Below are 20,053 nucleotides of genomic sequence, written 5' to 3'. Positions count from 1 at the left end.
CAGTTCCTTCTCCAGCACCGCGTCTGCCTGCGTGCCACCATGCTCCCCACCGTAATGATAATGGACTAGACCTCTGAAACTGTAAGCCAGCCCCAGTGAAATGTTTTCCTTTATAAGAGTTGACATTGTCATGTTGTCTCTTCACAGCAATAAAACCCTAAGACAATGGCTAAGTGGATTTGTTCCTTATGCCTTTGGTTTCTGTCACCATGGGTGCCTGGTCAGGTGCAGCAGAGCAGAGCAGTCCCAGAAGACTGCCGAGCACCAGGAACACCAGTGAGCCAGCACAAGTGACTGGGCACAGGTTATTCAAGAGCCAGTCAGTAGACAGACTCACTAGTGTCCTGGGTGTGTTACTGATCACCTACTAGTGTAGAAATGTCCCATTTCAGAGTTGGACCTGTTGGCACATGAGAAGGTTGCCAAGAAAGGGCCCAAGCAGGACATTATGCAATAGGGGGTAAATTAAGGGATTCACGAGTATTCACATGCAGGGGGGAGTCCTGGGTACACTGCTCCTGTTCCAGGGGGCTTTGGTCTCCCCTCACTATGGTGGAGTCAGGGCTCATGCATGCCGTGTACTGCTGCAGTCTGGCCTCCTTTGTCTCTGTCTGGTACATGCTATTGAGAGCAGAGAAGGGAGGTGGATAATCCAAAGTGAATGTGACTGTTCTTGATGGCAGAAAAATTAAATTTTAACAAATATGACCTGCAAGACTCTACTGTAAACCCATGGGTGGAAAAACACAGTTTCAAGAGCAGAGACTGCAGCAAGCTCATAACAGCTATCATTTTATTCTCTTCCCAAATCCCTTGACTTAAAACCTGACAACATTTTCTAAAGAATAATGGGTGGAAAAGAGGCCAAATGTAAGGCAGTGTTACCTTGAAAGAAAAACGATGGCTTGGTTAAACCTTTACCACCTTGGTCCACACTGGGGTCCCTGCCTGCCTGCTGCTACTACATTCAAGTATTCAAGAGGAAGTCAAAGAAGGGCTGCTCACCTCCTAACAGGACAAGGGGGCAGCCCTGCCAGCAGTGCAGGGAGGAAGTAGAGAACTACAGCCATACTGGCCACCCAACATGGCTATTTAATCTTTCATTCATGACACAGACAGCTTTGTGAGGACAGCAATGTGACAACTACAGTAGAGAAATGCACGGCTTGCTACAGTGAGGAAGGGGTAATCAGGAGGACAGGGGAGAATTTTTAAAACTCAATATAATGCTACCACAGGTTCCCAAGAGAAATCTTGCTGATAATGTAATTGGATATACAGAACAAACTGTATGTGAACAAGGGGAAGACTTGGAAGTTAAATCTAGGGACTCTGAGATATAGGTTTCAATGAAGACCTGGATAGCCTTAAAATCCTGGTCAGAGACTAAATCAGAGATTCAGAGAACTAATGTTAAGGAAATAGCTCCAGGTGATGAGCAATAAGTACACTGATCAGTTGGCCTGCCTGTCATTCGTACTAGCAAGAAGCACTGAAGGATCGATTTAAAAGATCCCAAACCCACCTAAGAGACTGAAGAAAATGGAAGGCAGGAAACGATTGGTAGAAGAATGCTTCCCCCAGAGGCAAAAAGTAAGTACTCAGGATTTCCATGGCGAGCAAACAGCAAGCAACCCTCCAATACCAAACCAAAACACCTCTCCAGAAGCAAAACAAATGGACACAAACTCTCAAAAAGACTCAAGAAAGACCAAACCAATCCACTTGTGTTCGCAGAGGATTAGGGATGAGTTTTTCCTCTAGCTACATTTAATCAGTGACACTGAATATGCTGGACAGTGACAGTGCACACAAGCATTCTGAAGGTAAATACCTGGAGAATTTTATACACTAACAAATGGGTATCTAATATGAAGACAAGATGGGTAGACTCAGATAAGCCATCGTCCAAAAGTAGCAACTCGGACACACTGAATCAATCAGAGAAACAAATGCACAGAAAAACAAATGAATAAGCCCTTATAGACATCCCCGGAAAGTCCAAAGCCCATCAAGAAAATTTTAATACCTATTCATCAAAGAAAACATCAGTAATCAAAAAAGTAGAAGACTTCCTTAACTTGGTATCTCCTTGACACCTGCAAACGTGTTAAATGAAGAAAAATATTGAATTATACCATTACAATCTAGACAACTAAAAAAGTAGTCTTCATTAGCAATGCCATCTAACGTTGCCCTATTCATGCAGTAACATTGAAAAAAGAAAAGAAAACAAAACAAAAGAAAAAAATCAGACACAAAGCCAGGCATAGCGGTCATGGCTGTAATCTCAGCACTTGGGTGGGGAGTTCAAGTCCATGCTTGACTCCATGGCAAGTGTGAGGTTGGCATTAGGCTTCGGGAGATGGGGAGAGTGACAGAAGCAGAACAGCCACCACAGTGACTTTCTACAAAATCCCCCCAGCTCCGTCTCTGACAGGCACAGTACACACCTCTTTCCTTTCAGTCTGATCATGGCCTCTAACTGCTCTCAGCAATGGAATGGCTTGAAATTGATATTGTGCCTGGGGCCTGGGGGATGATCAATTTTTGAATTCTCAGAGTGAAAAGGAGACTTTAGAAGGCTAATTGGATACAAGATCAAAATACAAAAATCCGTGGTATTCCTATATTCTAAAATAAACATTTACAAGGTACAACAAGAGGTATGTATGTACATTATAAAGAAAAAAATTACAAACTACACAGAAAAAAATCATAAATGTCCTAGAGTATATTGGGAAAGGGTGACAGCAGGAGACAGATGGTATGTTCAAATTAAGATAATTGGAGGTAGGCTCAACAAAGGGAGTATTTACAGAGACGGGAAGGTGTGGGGAAATTAGCAGGGACGGTGAGAGAGCAACTGAAAGCTATTAGTGGCTTCAGTGGGTGGAGTAGGTGGAAGACTGGTCACAGGAATCCACAAAGAGAGCATCCCGGAGACAAGGCCGGTGGGCTCAGTATGGTCCCAGCCTGATGTAGACACCATGGCCTCACTGTCCTCCCTCTTCCTGTCAAGGCCTCTCTTTGGTCAAACCCAACAGAAGGCCAAAGGGCAAAGGCATGCATTGCTGTCAGTTCAGTCGAGCTCATAGGAACCAAGTAAAAGGGAGGAAGGTAGCCAGTAGGCTTGCGGGGCACTTAAGTGTCCAACTGCATTAATTCATTTCCACTACTATTTAAAATAGGAAAAAAAACTATCCAAGGTTCAGTATATTTCATGTGTGTGTGTGTATGTGTGTGCATACATACATATGTACATGCATACATATGTACATACATACATAAAGAGGTTTATTTAGTCCAGTGTTTTGGAGACTGGAAGTGCACCATGTTGGTCTGGACTCTAGTCCTAGTGCATGATGGCAAAAAATATATGTAAGAGAGAGAAAGAGAGAGAGAGAGAGAGAGAGAGAGAGAGAGAGAGAGAGAGAGAGAGAGAGAGAGAGTTGCATAAGATGGGAAAGGAGAGAAGGGGCTTTCTATAACAATTCACTTTTCTGTAACTCACTGGGATCTCGCTGTACCCCAATGACCCACCGACTTCCCACCACTTAACGCAGTCATACTGGGAAGCACTTCCAAGCATGGATCTCAAGGGGACACATTTAAATTGTCTTCTGATGGTACCACTGACCCAAAAGCATCCATGAAAAGAGAATTGTCAAAGAACCTGACAACACAGAAAGCTAGATTGCTGAGAGGAAAATCAATTTTATAAAATCCACACAGGCATAGATATTTCATGGTAAGTATTAGAAACTTTACCCAAAGGGAGACATGTCCAAGAAAATTTCAAAAAAAAAAAAAATGAGGCAAATGAATGCTGGTCATGGTGAAAGACCTGTAATCCCAGCACTTGGGAGTTGAAGGCCAGAGGACCAAGAGTTCAAGATCACATTTGATTACATCACAAGATAGCAAATACAAGGCTAGCCTATAGTTGTAGCAGTAATCCTTTGGAGACAGCAGTGGGACTGATTATCATTATTATTATGTGATGGTCATAGATAATGTGTGTGTGTTTGTGTGTGTGTGTGTGTGTGCGCGCGCGTACGCACGCACACATTTTTGTTCTGTTTGTTTTTTGATGACAGAGTATCACTATGTAGCTCTGGCTATCCTAAAATCACTATGTAGACTAGGCTAGCCTTGAACTCAGAGGTCCACCTCCTTCTGCTGCTTCCCAAGTGCTTGGATTATACGCATGTGCCACTACGCCCAGAAATTCCAAACATCTTTAAACTTGAGAGAGAGAGAGAGAGAGAGAGAGAGAGAGAGAGAGAGAGAGAGAGATATGAAAAGGTGCCAAGGGGAAGACATGTTGGTGACCACCATGTATTTCAGGGAAAGATTCATTCCTGTTAAGTAATAGCAATAATGCTTCAAAGAGGCACAACGTGCTGGCTGGTTCGTGATTTAAAAAGTTACAACAAAGCAAGTTAATGGCGGCTTCAGAACTTACCATTTCTTTTCTGATCACTGCAATGCCAACTATTTGATCTGCAACTTCCGCTACGAACACCTGCAGTGCTGTTCCATCCTGCAAACGTAAGAGTGAGTTTCAATAAGACCCCGGAAAGCATCGCTATGGAGGTCTCTGAAATCAGTCGCTAGTGCTGTGAACTCGCCAGCCGTGGCTGCAGTAACCACAGTTAACAGAATCAACACTTGCTCAAATGTTTAATAGCCTTAGATTTGTGTAACTCGTTTTATTTGTGTGAATGTTATGACTATACTTATGCTTGCACGCCTGGTGCCTGTGGAGGTGAGAAGAGGCTATTGGGTGTTCGGGAACTGGAGCTACAGATGGTTGGGAGCCACCATGTGGATGCTGGGAACTGAGCCCAGTCCTCTTGAAGAGCAACAAGTCTCCAGCCCCCTCACTAAAATTTTTGTCTTAGAGAACACTCTTTCAAGTTCATTAGATCGACCTTAGAAGGGAGAACCTGAGATCACACTGAGGGGCCAGAAGGGAAGAGGCTACCAAGATAAGAAACTGAGAAAGGCCAAAGCATGATGGGCGTGATGGAGGAAGTTTATTTTAATTTTATACTCTGATAATAGTACACCTTCCTGGTGTCATCTTGGTAGGTGTCTGGTGTCTCCCTGGTGACTTAATATTAACTTGAAAAGATTTGTTTTATTTTCTTTTTAAAAAGCCATTATTCCCTATTTCTCCAAATGACCTCAGCAGCAGAATGAAGAGATAGTTGATATATTCATGTGGTGAAATGATTCTGTCATAATACAGACAAATCTCACAAACATATTGCTGAGAAGAGGAACTCTATAGCAGGAAAGAAGACTGGGATGGCTTCTCTTACTGAAAGCTTCGGAGTAGGTAGGACTAGTTTTGAATTTGGAAGCAAAGGTATATTAACCTGGGAGAGTTTCTGAATGGAGGTGTGAGGAACCAGGGACCAGCGGGGGCCTGTCTCTTTAAAATGGCAAACCCTACTTACATAGTAGTAAATTATAATTTACTACCGTGAATTGCAAAACATACTAAACTGTTTCTTGGTCATAGTTTTGATTTTAAAAAATGTTTCAAAGTAAAGCGTATTAGAGAAGTTATAGTTCCTCCAACCTCTTGGCTAACTGCACAGCTGGCCAAGTCAAATGGCAACGTCCTTAAGGCCTCAGTATTAGCATGTAAACTGACACCAGCCTCTGTTAGCTTGTGGACTGACACTGGCCTGATATTTCCCACAGCTCATATTTAGGTTATTATGCTAGAGAAGACCAAACGTTGACCGCAGAGGATCATCCTTTTATCTAGTCCTTGAAACCTCAAGCCAGCTCAACAGAAGGTCCTGACTAGGTTCACCACCTAACAACTAAAATGGAGCTCTGTTAACCTAAGGCTGGTACTCACTGCTACTGGGGTGGACATCAGATACTTTGGATTCCTAAACTATCCTTCCACGATGATAGTCAGATGTGCCAACTTCTCACCTTACCTCGGCTGTTCCACCCCTCATCCCCACAGATTCTCCAAGGGTGTTCAATGAGGCTCCATGGCTGAATCTTTGTGCATCATGATGGTCCCTTGCGACCATGAAAAGGAAGCTCCGGCAGGGGCTATCGGTACTTACAGGGTCTCTGCCAGCCTCGTTGTACTGGGCGAAATCATCCAGTATCTTTGTGCTCAGCAGGAGGGTGCTGACAAGCTTTTCAACACCAGCAGTATCCAGAAACTTGGCTAATCTTATCGTAATGGACCTGGTCAAGAATAGAAATAGGTTTCTTGGTTACAGTAATAAACTAATATCATACTTGGAAAAGATGATATCTGGCAACTGGTTATAAAATAACTCACTTCATTCTAAAGATCCTAGAAAATATATAAAAAAAAAGAACAAAGAATATGATAAAAGTCACAGGTAGGACAAAACAATCATAACACAAAGTTACATGTAAGTATCTCTAATCTAAATACATACAATTTAATGCATATAATTTAAAATGCTCCACACACTTTACTTCCCATCGTGTACCTCTGTATGCTAAAATCCGTCTCCCACATTTTTAAACTTTAAAATGTGATCATTATCATTCCCCCATTTCCTTTCCCCCACCACCCTATCTGCCTCTACGCATATACATACTTGCTCCCTCTCAAATCAGTGACCTCTTCTTTGTTGTTATTACACATATGTATAAATGCACTGATGTAGGCATATAGCGTGCTGAGTCCATTCAGTGTTGTTTGTGTGTGTATCATTTCAGGGATGACCACTTGAGATTGGATAACCAATCAGGGGGCTCATCCGTGGGAGAGGCTAATCCTCTCTTCTCAGCCATGGTTAGTCACCTGTAGTTCTTTGTCTAGAGGTGAGACCCCCTGTGATCGCCCCCTTCCACAGTAGCCTGGCCATCGGTTTTGTCACTGTTCAGGTCTTGTTTCAGCAGCCATATGGTTGAGGTCCATGGATGTGGCATGCCTGTCATCTCTAGAAAACATGTACTCACAGCAGGCTTTCTGGTCCTCTGGTTCTTACAACCACTCCCAAAATTTTACAAATGTTTACAATGAGAAATTAAGTCACTGGGGTTGGCCTCGTGTGCATGCTCCCTATAAAGCAGCCCAGAGCTGTGTGTTGTCAAAGGCCTCACCGTTAGCGTTTAATTCACCATTTTAGAACTCTTACAGGTTTCATCTGGGGCTGGAGAGATGGCTCAACGGTTAAGAGCACTGACTGCTCTTTCAGAGGTCCTGAGTTCAATTCCCAGCAACTACATGGTGTCCCACACCATCTATAATGGGACCGGATGCCTTCTTCTGGTGTGTCTGAAGACAGCAACAATTAATCTTCATTTTAAAAGAAGTTTCATCTGTAATTTTGTGTCTGTAATTTTGTGTCTATAATTTTGTGGGCAAATTTATAGAGATAGAAAGGAAACTGTTCAGCTGTGGAGACAAGGTAATCAGAGGTGACTAGTCAATGGCCATGGGTTGGCTCAGAGGTGACAAGAAATGTTTTTGATGAATGTACATCATCATATATATATGTACATACATATATATATTAAGAACCACTGAATTATACGATTTAGTGGGAATATTACATTATATTACATCTCAATGAGCCATTATTATATGTGTTATGTGGCCTATATGCATACATGCATAAAACATCAGAGAACGCTGAAAAGGAGAAATCAGGAATGGCAATGGCACCTGACAGCCAAACAAACTGATGTGGTTAATTATCAAAGTTGACAGCTGAAGTCGCTGTGAGAAGAAAGAAGCTTTATTTGATAAAGTAAGATCTCATCACAAAGAACACCGCCAAGTCACTAGGCATCTACGGATGCAGTTTCAGGTTAAGTGAAACTTGATAGAAATCGATATGATAACTGTTCAACATTTGGACAAGCTTATTCTGAAGGATGCTGCTGCCCCACCATGAACAAACTTGGCATCAGGACCCCCTTGCCCATCGGAATGGACGGCAGCTCCACACTCCAGCAGCTCAGGCACAAACCACCTGCTTCCTCTTGTTCTTGCACACCCCTTTCATCTCAGCCAAACATCAGATGGGCTGTGCCTTCAAAATACACCTTAATCCAATCACACCCTGCAATCTCCATTGCTCACCTTGGCTAGCACTACTCCATGGCTGTGAGGTTACAACAGCAGCCCCATATGTCTCCATGCTCACGTGACTCTCCCAGTAAGGGGGAGTCCACCACCTTCCATGCACAAGGCCCTTCTCTGTTTACCAGTGTATAAAACAAGAGGCGGAGAATCACAATGGGTGATGTTAAAGAGATGTGATTAAGCAGTGGTCCGCTGACTGCCACAATTTTGTGTATTGATGTGCATAAGTAATGAGTGACAACCACGGATATCTAAAGCCTGCAGCTTTGCAGGAAAAATGGGGAGGAAGCAGCGGGAGGGGGCTGCTGACACTCGTGTGGGCTGTTGCCTACTTGCACAAGGGAAGGAGATGCTCCACTTCAAGTACAGCTTTGTGAAAATCAGGATGTGATTTTTCACCTGCTCGCTATCTGCTGGCCCTTGGTAAGAACTTCGGTTCTCTCTCCCACTGCCCTGAGTCACAAGCAAAGACTCTGTAACACCGTCTCCTCTCCTGTGCCTTTTCTTCACAGTCCCTCTGGATCTTTTATTTCCAGCCTAGCCCCACATTATGGGCTTCATTCTTCCCCTGTGTTACCTTTCAGACCCCATCTTAGTCCCCCCAAACTCAGTCAGTGTGTACCCTCTCCATCTCTCACCCGACACATTCACCTCCCAAACCCAGGGACTCTCTAGACCTACCTGGGTACCGATGGTGCACACAAACTTCACTGAATAAGCTATACCACCTGACTATGATCCCTCGCACCCCCTGCCCTATTCATCTCCAGGCACTTCCTCCCTTCTGTTGGTTTTGTGTACCAATTCTATTTGCTGTGTATCATCCATGTCAAAATGAAACGTCAAAGGCAAAGTTCCTGTCTTTGCTACAGCCCCATGGCAAGAGCAGCTCCCAATGGACAGACACTGTCAAGGGAATGAATTATGTAGCCTGTGTGCAAACTGCCCAAGCTTTGCATACGTATGACATGTCTTTTTGTGTATGATAAGTGCTACAATAATTGAGTTATTATGCGTGTACTGGGATCTGGGAAGGTAAGTGAATATGGATGCTGTCTTACTTAGAGTTTCTACTTATGTGATGAAACACCATGACCAAAAGCAACTCCAAGAAGGAAGGTTTTATTCGGCTTGGGCTTCCACATCACTGTTCATCATTGAAAGAAGTCAGGACAAGACCTTAAGCAGGGCAAGAACCTGCAGATAGGAGCTGATGCAGCAGCCATGGAGGAGTGCTGGTTCATGCCTTGTTCTTTATGGCTTATGCAGCCTTCTTTCTTATAAGAGACCAGGACCACCAGTGTAAGGTGGCACCACCCACCCTGGACTGGGCTCTATACAGGCTTGCCAGCAGCCTGATCTTACAGAGGCATTTTCTCCATTGATGCTCCACTCTCTCTGATGACTCTATCTTGTGTCGAGTTGACATAAAACTGGCCAGCACAAATACCTTCCCCAAGCTCAGAGCTCAGACCACAGCATGGTCTACTTTGGAAGCCAGGGTTTCTCCTAGCCTACAGTGATACAGAATAAGCGCCTGATGGGACTTGGAACTGTTTTTTCCTAAGTGTCACAAAACACAAGCATCATTTGTCTCCTCTGGTCACAGAAATCTAACCAGGTGACACAGCAATTTAGGATTATATCACAAAGCTCATGTATCTTTTATTTATATTCAGCAAAGAGGAACATTTGAGAATCTTCCTACGTTCTTAGAACTTCAGCATGAGGGGGAATGGGCAATAGAACCTGCCACTTAACGCTACCCTGTCCAACAGGAGACTTGAAACATGGCTACTGGGATTTCACAGGTGTGTAACTGCCAGTTGAGTGTGGATGTGCTAGTTCAAGTGAGATTTAGTTCTACCTGGCTTAAGTTTTTACATTAATGTACCTATTAGAAAAATTAAAATTACAAATATACTCAGTGTATTTTTTGTGAATGGAGCTATTCCGTATGTCTCTGAGGGCTCCCTCCCTCCCCCTCCCCCCGCCCCGTGTGTGGGGAGGGTAACAGATGCATGTTCAAGCATATGCTGAGGCCAAACAGTATTCTTGGGTGTTATTCTCAGGCCCCATGGACCTCCTTCCAGACTGGCTGGGTCTCTCACTGTCATGGAGCGCATGGATTAGGCTAATCTGGTTGACTTTTATAAGCCTCCGGATCCAGCTCTCTCTGCCTCCCTGGTACTGGGTACTGGGGTCATTTTACTTGGGTTCTGTGGATTTAACCCAGGTTCTTGGGCTTACCTAAGGAGCACTTTATTGACCGCTGTTTCCCCAGTCCCTGAGAGCTGTTTTACACAAGTCATTAACTCAGGAAAAAAAAAAAAAGAGGAGGAGGAGGAGGAGGCAGAAGAGAAGAGAAGAGGGGAGAAGGGGAAGAAGATTAAGGAGAGGAAGAGGAGGGGAGGGAGAGGGTTACACAGTACTTGTACACACCTTTATTCAGGAGGCTGAAATTAAGCTCGAGAGTTCCAGGCCAGCATAGGCTAGTAATGAGAACCTATCTCAAAGCAAAACAATAAGCAGAGATGGATTTAGTGCACAGGGGACTCCTTGTTACTTCTGCCTCTGGTTCTAGCAACAGCAGCTGGACTATTTGTTTTGGCTTTAACTGGGATGGGATAAGAGGACCTGCAGTAAGGAAAGACAAATGTGGCATGGGTACACATCCTCATTGCTCTGGACAAAACTGACAGGAGCATTTAGAAGGATCTGGAGGGACAAAAATGGAGAAGAGCCTGAGGAAAAGGAGGTCCACATTGGGATCCAGCTCAAGGGGAGGCTCCAAAGCCTGACACTACTACTGATGCTATCATGTGCTTACAGACAGAAGCCTAGCATGGCTGCCCTCTGAGAATTCCAACAAGCAGCTGAAAGATTCAGATATAGATACTAACACTCAACCAATGGACAGAAGCTGATGACCCCTGTGGTTGAATTAGGGAAAAACTGGAAGAAGCTGAGGAGGACAACCCTGTAGGAGGACCAGCAGTCTCATATAATCTGCACCCCCTGAGATCTCCCAGACACCGAGCCACCAAACAGACAGACAGCATACACCAGTTGATAGGAGGCCCCCAACACATACACAGCAGAGGACTGCCGGGTCTGGCCCCAGTAAGAGAAGATGCATCTAAACCTCAAGATGCTTGAGGCCCCAGGGAGTGGGGAGGCCTGGAGGGGTGGGGTGGGGTGGGGTGGGATGGGGTGGGGACACACTTTCTTGGATGTGGGGGAGGAAGTATGGGATAAGGAATAGTCAGAGAGTGAACTGGGAGGGGGATAACAACTGGACTGGGAAAAAAGATTAAAGAATAAAAAAAGAAAAGAAAAGAAAGGAAAGGAAAAGAAAAGAAAAGAAAAGAAAAGAAAAGAAAAGAAAAGAAAATTGACTAACCTCCCAATTAAAATGTATTTGCCTAAAACTCAATTGTTAAACTGACATTACTAAGAATGGGTCATTCATTCACCCTAGTCACAAACGGTTCTGAAACATCTGGAGTGTCCCCAGGGTGGCCAGGTGCTGGGACCCCACTGGGGGGAAAAAGTTGGCTCATGATTCCTGCTCCCATTGGAGCCACACTTTGATTCCAGAACCACAGTCGGAGAAATAGACCAAAAGTCCCTTAAAAGTTTATAGTGCATGGACCATGAAATATGATGGTCTTTATGTTTTAGCTATAGAAAGCCCCAAGGAAAATCAGGCTATTTTGAAAGAACTCTTATAAATGCTTGGGGGGAAAGGTAGAAAGGAAGTAAAGGGAGGGGGAGTATGCTTTGTTTATATAGATATGTGCAATCATGATATATATGATGTATCATATACATTCTCCAAATGGAGACAGCAGGTGCTGTCCAGTTACCAAGCAGCTATCTTTACTTCGTGCCATATCCTTAGGTAAATCATAAAGAGTAAAAATATTCATTGTAAAAAAAAACATACTAAGACTGTATAAAACAAACTCTGATTCTATTGATAAATATTTAAAAACACAAAATTCGCTCTCATATCTGCACATCGCCTTGGGGCATGGCAGGGCTGCAGATGGTAGTGGCTCAGTGAATGTTTCTGAATACCAGACTACCTTCCTCTCCCCCCTACATGCTCCTAGAAGTTTCTAACCTTCTCTTGTTACAGTCACCACTGAAGGCCTAGTCTATCAGTCCTGCTGGGTATAAGTCAGAAAGAGAACACTCCAGTGGCTCTGTTCCCTTCTGTTTCTGCCATGCACAGCCTTCCTAGAAGCAAATGTACACTTGGTGACCATAATGACCCAGCTAATCTTTTCTTACAGACTCAAGCACAATTCTTTTGTTTTGTTTTGTTTTTTTCAAGACAGGGTTTCTCTGTGTAGCCCTGGCTGTCCTGGAACTCACACTGTAGACCAGGCTGGCCTCGAACTCAGAAATCTGCCTGCCTCTGCCTCTGCCGTCCAAGTGCTGGGATTAAAGGCGTGTGCCACCACCACCTGGCTCAAGCACAATTCTTAAGGCACCCTAAACCAAAGTGGGAGATTAGCTGTCCCTTTTCCTTGCCTAGGCACAGGGCTCTCAGCGGGCACATTCTCTGGAGAAATCCTGCTTTCTAGTCCTTCCCACCATTTCTCTCCTTCAATGTGTGAACTCTCAGAGCCGGTGAAGAAAGGATGAAGCCATTGCCTACTGGCTCTCCTTGGACCTTATAATTTTTTCAGTTTTGGCAATCTACTTAACCACAAGATGTTTTATTCATTTCCTAAAAAAGCAAAACAAACAGAAAAACAACAACAACAAAATGCCCACTGGGTCTGGGCTTCAAGGTCAGAATTTGTGGTGTTCCGTTGGATTGCACACATAATAAAATAACAAATGACATGTGAAAAGTAAGAGGAAAAACTTGCCACGTGTCTCTATAAACCCGATGCTTTTAGAAACCACACATTTGTGTATCTTTCCTGATACTGTCTCACAGAAAACTAGACAATTTTGACGCCAGCCAAGGGACATAAAGCTAGAAAAAAGAACGTATGGCAAGCGTAGTCATCACACAATCTACCCATCAGGTCTAGTGTGAACCAAACACAATCGAGAAGGCAACCTTGCCCTGGACAAAACCATGGCCTCGAAGAATGAAGTTTCTATTGCATTCTGTTCAGAGAGGCCCACTGAGGGCCTAAGGAACTAAGGACAGATTTGATCTCACCACAGACTGGTTGTGGCAACATGAGCCTGATGAGCCTGAAATGAGTAAGACAGTGACATCATAGAGGGGGAGAAAATGGTAACAAAGTGTGTGTGTGAGCCACTCACAAAAGCAAATCAAACAAATATATTAAAGGCAAGATCACTCAGAGGCTGACTAGCGAAGCCCATCTTTATTTCCTGAGTAATGTTGACAAGGGCTGTGTGACCTAGCCAAGAAGTTAAATATTTCTAACACAGTAAATATTAGTTGGATGAGTAAGACTGACATGTCTTCCTACAAAGGAAAAATGTCAAATTTCAGAAAGGTGCGGCTTGGGAGGATAGCAAGAGGGAAGGAGCTACCAGTTCCACTAAATGTGCCTTCCATTAATGACTGAACAAGAAGAGAGACCAAGAAGAATGGGCAAGTTAGGGAACGTGGGAAAGCAATCTGTTAGCTGACTTCAAACCCAATGCTACCTTTGGGAACATCTTAGCGATTAATACACAAATGAAATGTTCTCCTTTAAAGACCCCAGTAGTTTCTACAAGAGAGAGAGGAGAGAGAGGAGAGAGAGAGAGAGGAGAGAGAGAGAGAGAGAGAGAGAGAGAGAGAGAGANAGAGAGAGAGAGAGAGAGAGAGAGAGAGAGAGAGAGAGAGAGAGAGAGAGAGAGAGAGAGAGAGATCTGTTGACAGAAGAGGTAGCCCTCACTAACAATCAGATGAGTTATCTGTCTCTGTGCTCACCAGCATGGCCAGAGGGCAGATGACAGACACAAATATAATTTCCCAAGGGAAGAAGAAGGAAATTAGGTAGGGGACCAGAACATGAGGTCATGAAATTTAAAGTAACCCCAACATAAAAGCAGGAGCCATCCATCCCAATGTCACGAGAAGTGAAGCAGAAACTAGAAGGATGTTATATATTTAAAAACCATAGTATAAAAAAAAAAGAACCTGTCAGGGACGAATGCCCTTGCCATGCCCATGCAGCCCCCTCCGTTCTTCTGCCAAGCTTTGCTTGAGGCCACCTCTCCCGTACACCTTGTGGAGATGCAAGTTCCCTCCTACTCAGCTCTTAACCACCTGCTGTACCCTTCCCCGTGCCTCTCTACAATGATCTAGTTCATCTCTTTCCTTTATTGGCATCTTCCTCCTCTATCTAGAATGCAGACCCCATGGGAGCTGGGACTTCTGTCTGTGTTGGTCACTTATGTTTCCCCTGGAACATGAACTGGCACATGAGCACAGTTGATGTTACGTATTCTATTAGATAAATGAGGAGCTCCACAGTGGAGCAAGCCTCTGGGAAAGAAGGCACATTATTGACAAGTACCTTCCGGCTGTGGTACTATATGGATGTCAGTCCCAAATGTAACGTCATGCCAAGGCCATAAGAGCCAGTTCTTGATGGAGCAGGCACAGGAGAGGCCACCACAAAAGAAAGGAAAGAAACAAATGGTCTTCAAAATACAAACTTTGAAGTCCCACCTGTCTCTAGACCTCCTGTGTACAGAGTCAATCAAAGGCAGAAGCGCTTCCTGAATTGGCCTTTATTTTATTTCTAAGTGAAAATGTTCATATAGTTAGTGTAAACTTTGAACTTTAACTGATAGTTGGATAACCAAATTCAAGTTTTCTATTACAGAAATAACAGTTTGATTTGTTTTAAATCAAACTGAACTAAGCAACATGAGTAAAAGGAAGGAAGAAAAGAGCTGAATAAAAATCTCACCAGAGAGGTCCCCTAGCGAAGGGTAAGCATTTGAAACACATTAGCACAAAACCACTCAGTGGCACCCATCACTAAGGAACTGAGCACGCAGCACCAAAGGAGTTACAAGGGAGCTGCTACAATGTCCAAATCCAAACCACCTAGAACAGTAGAGGTTGGCAGGGCATAAAGCAGTTGCTGGTGGTGTTGCAAAAGGCCACTTTTTGAGAGTTGTGTATAAAAGTAAACTACACTGTAACCATAGCTACTGGCACTCTCTCCACTCTCTTTGGCCAAATAGGCGGAAAACTTTAGTCCACACAAAACCTTGCATGTGAATGCGGTAGCATCTTTGTTCACGATGATCTAAACTTTGAAATAGCCAAGATGTTCCTTAGTAGGTGAACAGACAAATAAATTGTAGTGTGTCTAGAAGATGGGATCTTATTTGGTGCCAAGATAAATGAGTCACCAAGTCATGAAATGACATGGAGGTTCAATGCATTATGACCAAGGAAGAGAAGCCAAGTTGACAAGGATTCTAACTACTTTTCTAGAAAAGGTGAAAATTACAGTGAGTGAAGAGATCAGGGGGTGCCAGCATTAAGGGCAGAGAAGGGACGACAGGCAGGGCACATAGGTTTACAGCAGCAATAAAACTATATTCTATGTAACATTATAACAGCACCATTACAAATTCCCCCAAACCCATTGAGCATAATTATGCTAGTTACTTCACTCACTGCCCTGACAAAATACTTGAGAAAAACCAGGTAAGGCAGGAAGGATTTATTTCAGCTTGTCCTTTGAGAGGACGCAGTCCTCCACGGCAAGGGGACATGGCAAGGGGGGCCTGATGCAGTTGGTCACATGGTGTCCACACTCAGGAACTAGAGGAAAGATGAATATGGTACTCACTGCCTTTCACTTTTTTATTCAGTTCAGGACCCCAGACCAAGAAACAGTGCTCCTTCATTCAATGTGGGGCACTCCTTGTTAAATATCTCTGAAGTGCTCTCACAGACATGCCCAGGGGTGTCGTCTAGCTGACTTTAAATCCATTGAGTTGACAATCAGACCATCCCAGATGCTTAAGCTGAAACCCTAGTCTAAATGCTGGACTTTGGTTGATAACAAGGTATCAGTTTGTTCAGCAGCTGTAACAAATGTAGCATTCTAGTGGCAAATGAGAACATAGGACAGGAAGGGAGGTACCTGGAGCCTTTGTATGTCTCCTCAATTTTGCAGTGAACCTAAAACCATTCTCAATATAAAGTGTATTGAAGAAAAAAAAGTAGTTATCTTTATTGTCCCCTCCAGTTCTGTGTAGAATCGTGTGCCTTATTTGAGAATTTCTGCACGCATATAAGATAAACACTGGCTGCAAAGCACTTGTGGTGCTTTGTACTTCTTCCTCCTCCTCTTCCCTTCAATGGTGGGTGGGATCGACTGTGTTTTACTGGAAGCATACCTAGCATGACTAGCGTTATGTCTCCCAGCCTCCCCTACAGCCAGATCAGATCAACAACCAAGTTCCAAGAGGTTTTAAGGCTCAGAGAAATTGTAATGCTGGGGTGGATATGTTGTGTAAAACCTAGTCCTGCCCTTCACCAATCCTCAAAGATTCAATAGGTAAGAGGGAACCGGCACATTTGAGAAGCTTCGCCATCATCCTTTTCTGTGTGCTAGACCTTAAGGTCATAGATGAATGAATTCATTGGATGAATTCATGCAATAGGTTGAAAGTATCAGGGCCCAGGTGGCAGCACTGACTCACCAAGGTGACATACTTATTGTAATGGGCAGCATGAACAAATTAATGTCCTGGGCAGGCGGCACAGGTAAAGTAATGTTTATAGTGGCATGACCTGTATGTACTGGTTAATCTAATCATGGTGTTTCCAGGCATGAAATAGATAAGAAGCCTGAAGCATTTGTTTGATCCGTAAAAGCCTAAAAATTCCCAAACACGCGAAACATGATTACGTTGTATCATGACAAAAGCGACTTGACACATGAACCAGTTTTCAGACTTGAGATAGTTTGCAGACACAGAACCCCTTGAATGATTAGTTGGCCAGGTTCCCCTGAGGAAGAGCCTTGATAAAATGTCTATAACTTTTACAGTTGGCCTTTCTCCAATCCCTCCCAAGAGAGACATATAGCATGTTGCAAGGGTAACTGTACATTGGGGGAAAAAATAATCAGACTTTCTAGAGTCTATTAGATGCTTGTTATAAATTTTCTATAATTCCGGGAGACTTCAAGAACGCTGTGGCTCTCCAGTTAAAGTAGAAGCTTGGGGGAGGGGGGGAGATCAGGTGACTAGTGAGAGTTTTGACTGAAGTCCAACTTACAGTAAGTCAAGTGGGTTCCCAAATTCACTTATGGTTATTTCCCCAGAATGTATAATTGGGATAGATATACTTAGAAATCGGCATAATTCTCACATTAGTTCCCTGATCTGTGGAGTGAGGGCTATTATGGTTGGAAAAGCCAAATGGAAGCCTTTAGAATTGCCTCTGTGAAGGAAAACTATGAATCAAAAACAGTATTGCATCCCTGGAGGAATTAGTGCCACCACCAAGGACTTGAAAGATATAGGCTGTTAGTTCCCTTTAACTCTCCTATCTGGCAAATGCATTAGACAAATGGATTGCAGAGAATGACAGTTGACTGTTGAAAACTCAACCAAGTAGTGATTCTAGTAGTAGCCACTGTGTAACAGATATGCTGTCCTTGCTTGGGCAGATCAACACATCTCTGGGAACATGGTATGCAGGTATTGATCTATCAAATGTCCTTTTCTTGGTAGCTGTCTGTAAGGACCATCAGAAACTTTCAGTTGGCAAGGCCAGCAGTCTAGCTTTATAATTTTACTTCAAGGATATATTAACTCTCTAGCCCCATGTCATAACTTAGTTAGAAGGGATCTTGATCATCTATCTCTTACTAAAGATATCACATCAGTTCACTATATTGATAACATTATGCTGATTGGACCAAGTGAGCAGGAGATAGCAACCATGTTGGACCCACTTGTAACACATATGTGCATCAGAGGATAGGAAACAAATCCATCCAAAATCCAGGGGCCTTCTACTTCAGTGAAATTCTTAGAAGTCCAGTGGCATGGATCATACAGAGATATCCCTTCTAAGGTGAAGGATAAGTTATTGCACCTGGGCCCTCTCATCACCAAGAAAGAAACATGTTTAAGGGCTGTACTGGCTGGGTTTGTGTGTCAACTTGACACAAGCTAGAGTCATTAGAGAAGAAGGGACCTCAGTTGAAGAAATGCCTCCATGGGGTCTAGCTATAAGGCATGTTCTCAATTATCAATAGGGGATCAGTGGGGGAGGACCCACCCCATTGTGAGTGGTGCCACCCCTACACTGGTGGTCCTGGTTTCTCGAACAAGCCATGTGAATCAAGCCAGTAAGTAGCACTCCTCCATAGCCTCTGCAATGACTCCTGCCTTCAGGTTCCTGCCCTACTTTAAGTTCCTGTCCTAACTTCCTTTGGTGATGAATAGCAATATGGAACTGTAAACTAAATAAACTCTTTCCTCTCCAACTTGCTTTTTGGTCATAGTGTTTCTGCCACAGCAATAAAAGCCCTGACTAAGACAGGGGCCTGTTCAAAGCCTAGAGACAGCATATTCCTCACTTGGGTGTGTTACTCAAGACCATATAGCAAGTGACTCAGAAAGCACCTAGCTTTGTGTGGGGCCTGGAACCGAAGGTTCTTCAGCAGGTCCAGGCTGTTCCATCACTTGGATCATATATCCAGCAGAGCTGATGACACTTGAGGAGTCATTGATACATAGGGACACTGTTCAGACCCTTAGACAGGCCCCTTAGGTGAATCACAGAAAAGACCTTTGGAGTTTTAGAGCAAACTGTTACCATTATCTGAAGGCAACTATTCTCCCTTTGAGAGACTGCTTTGACTGCTATTGGGTCTTAGTACTGAAGGTAATCTTCACAGTGGGCAGAACTTTGGGCAGTACACATTGCCATACACTTTCTTTGGAAGGAGAAATGGCCAAATTAGTCACTGATTTGTGGCCTATAGCCAATGGATTAGCTGGATGGCCAGGGTCTTGAACAGATCATAACTGGAAAACTAATGAGAAAGGTATCTGGGGAAGAAGTATATAGATATTTTTCTTCAAATGGGTGAAGGATGTGAAGATACTGATGTCCCATGTAAACACTGAACAAAAGATGACTTCAGCTGAGGTGTAATCCAATAATCAAATAGATGGGATGGCCCATTCTGTAGACAGTCAGACTCTCCCAGGACATCCATGTCATTGCCCAGTAAGACCATGAACAAAGTAGCCATGGTAGCATAGACTGGGGGGGGGGGTGTTATACAAGGGCTCAACAACATTAACTTTCACTCACCAAGGCTGAGCTGGTTATGGGTGCTGCTGAGTGCTAGATCTGCCAACAGCAGAGATCAACAACCGAGACCCAGATATGGCACTATTCCCTGGGGTGACTAGCCAACAACCTGGCGGCAGGTTGGCTATATTGGATGGCTTCTTCCATGGAAAGAACAACGTTTGTTCATACTGGAATAGATACTTATTCTGGTCATGAACTTGCCCTTCCTGTATGCAAAACTTCTGCCAAAAAAGTGTCATTCATGGACTTACAGAATGCTATCATATCCACTATCATAGTATTCCACACAGTATGGATTCTGACCATGGAATTCATTTCACAGCCAGAGAAGTGCAACAGTGAGCTCATGACCGTGGTCTACTGGTCTCACCAAATTCCCCACCACCCTAAATCAACTGGCCTGATAGAAAGATGGAATGGCCTTTTAAGATGTATTTATTTTATTTATATGAGTACACTGTAGCTGTCTTCAGACACACCAGAAGAGGGCATCAGATCCCATTACAGATGATTGTGAGCCACCAGGTGGTTGCTGGGAATTGAACTCAGAACCTTTGGAGAGCCATCTCTCTGGCCCTGTAATGGCCTTTAGAAGACACAGTTATAGTAGCAATTAGGTGGCAGCATCCTGGAGGACTGAGGCA

General features: G+C 43.7%; 1 protein-coding gene across 2 annotated transcripts in view; it reads right to left on the bottom strand.

The window, feature by feature from the left end:
- The window catches only part of Cfap61 (cilia and flagella associated protein 61), a 260,144-nt gene that overhangs the window by 159,990 nt on the left and 80,101 nt on the right, over window positions 1–20,053 (bottom strand). For both annotated transcript variants that reach the window (XM_021156892.2, XM_021156893.2), the window contains exons 14-15: window positions 6,102–6,228; window positions 4,469–4,546 (exon numbers count right to left, since the gene is read on the bottom strand). In XM_021156892.2, the coding sequence (XP_021012551.1) occupies window positions 4,469–4,546; window positions 6,102–6,228 (205 nt within the window). The remainder of the gene's footprint in view (window positions 1–4,468; window positions 4,547–6,101; window positions 6,229–20,053) is intronic.

Source organism: Mus caroli, chromosome 2, assembly GCF_900094665.2.
Source record: "Mus caroli chromosome 2, CAROLI_EIJ_v1.1, whole genome shotgun sequence".
Taxonomy (NCBI): Eukaryota; Metazoa; Chordata; class Mammalia; order Rodentia; family Muridae; genus Mus; species Mus caroli.
This window is presented reverse-complemented; position numbering and strand designations above follow the sequence as displayed.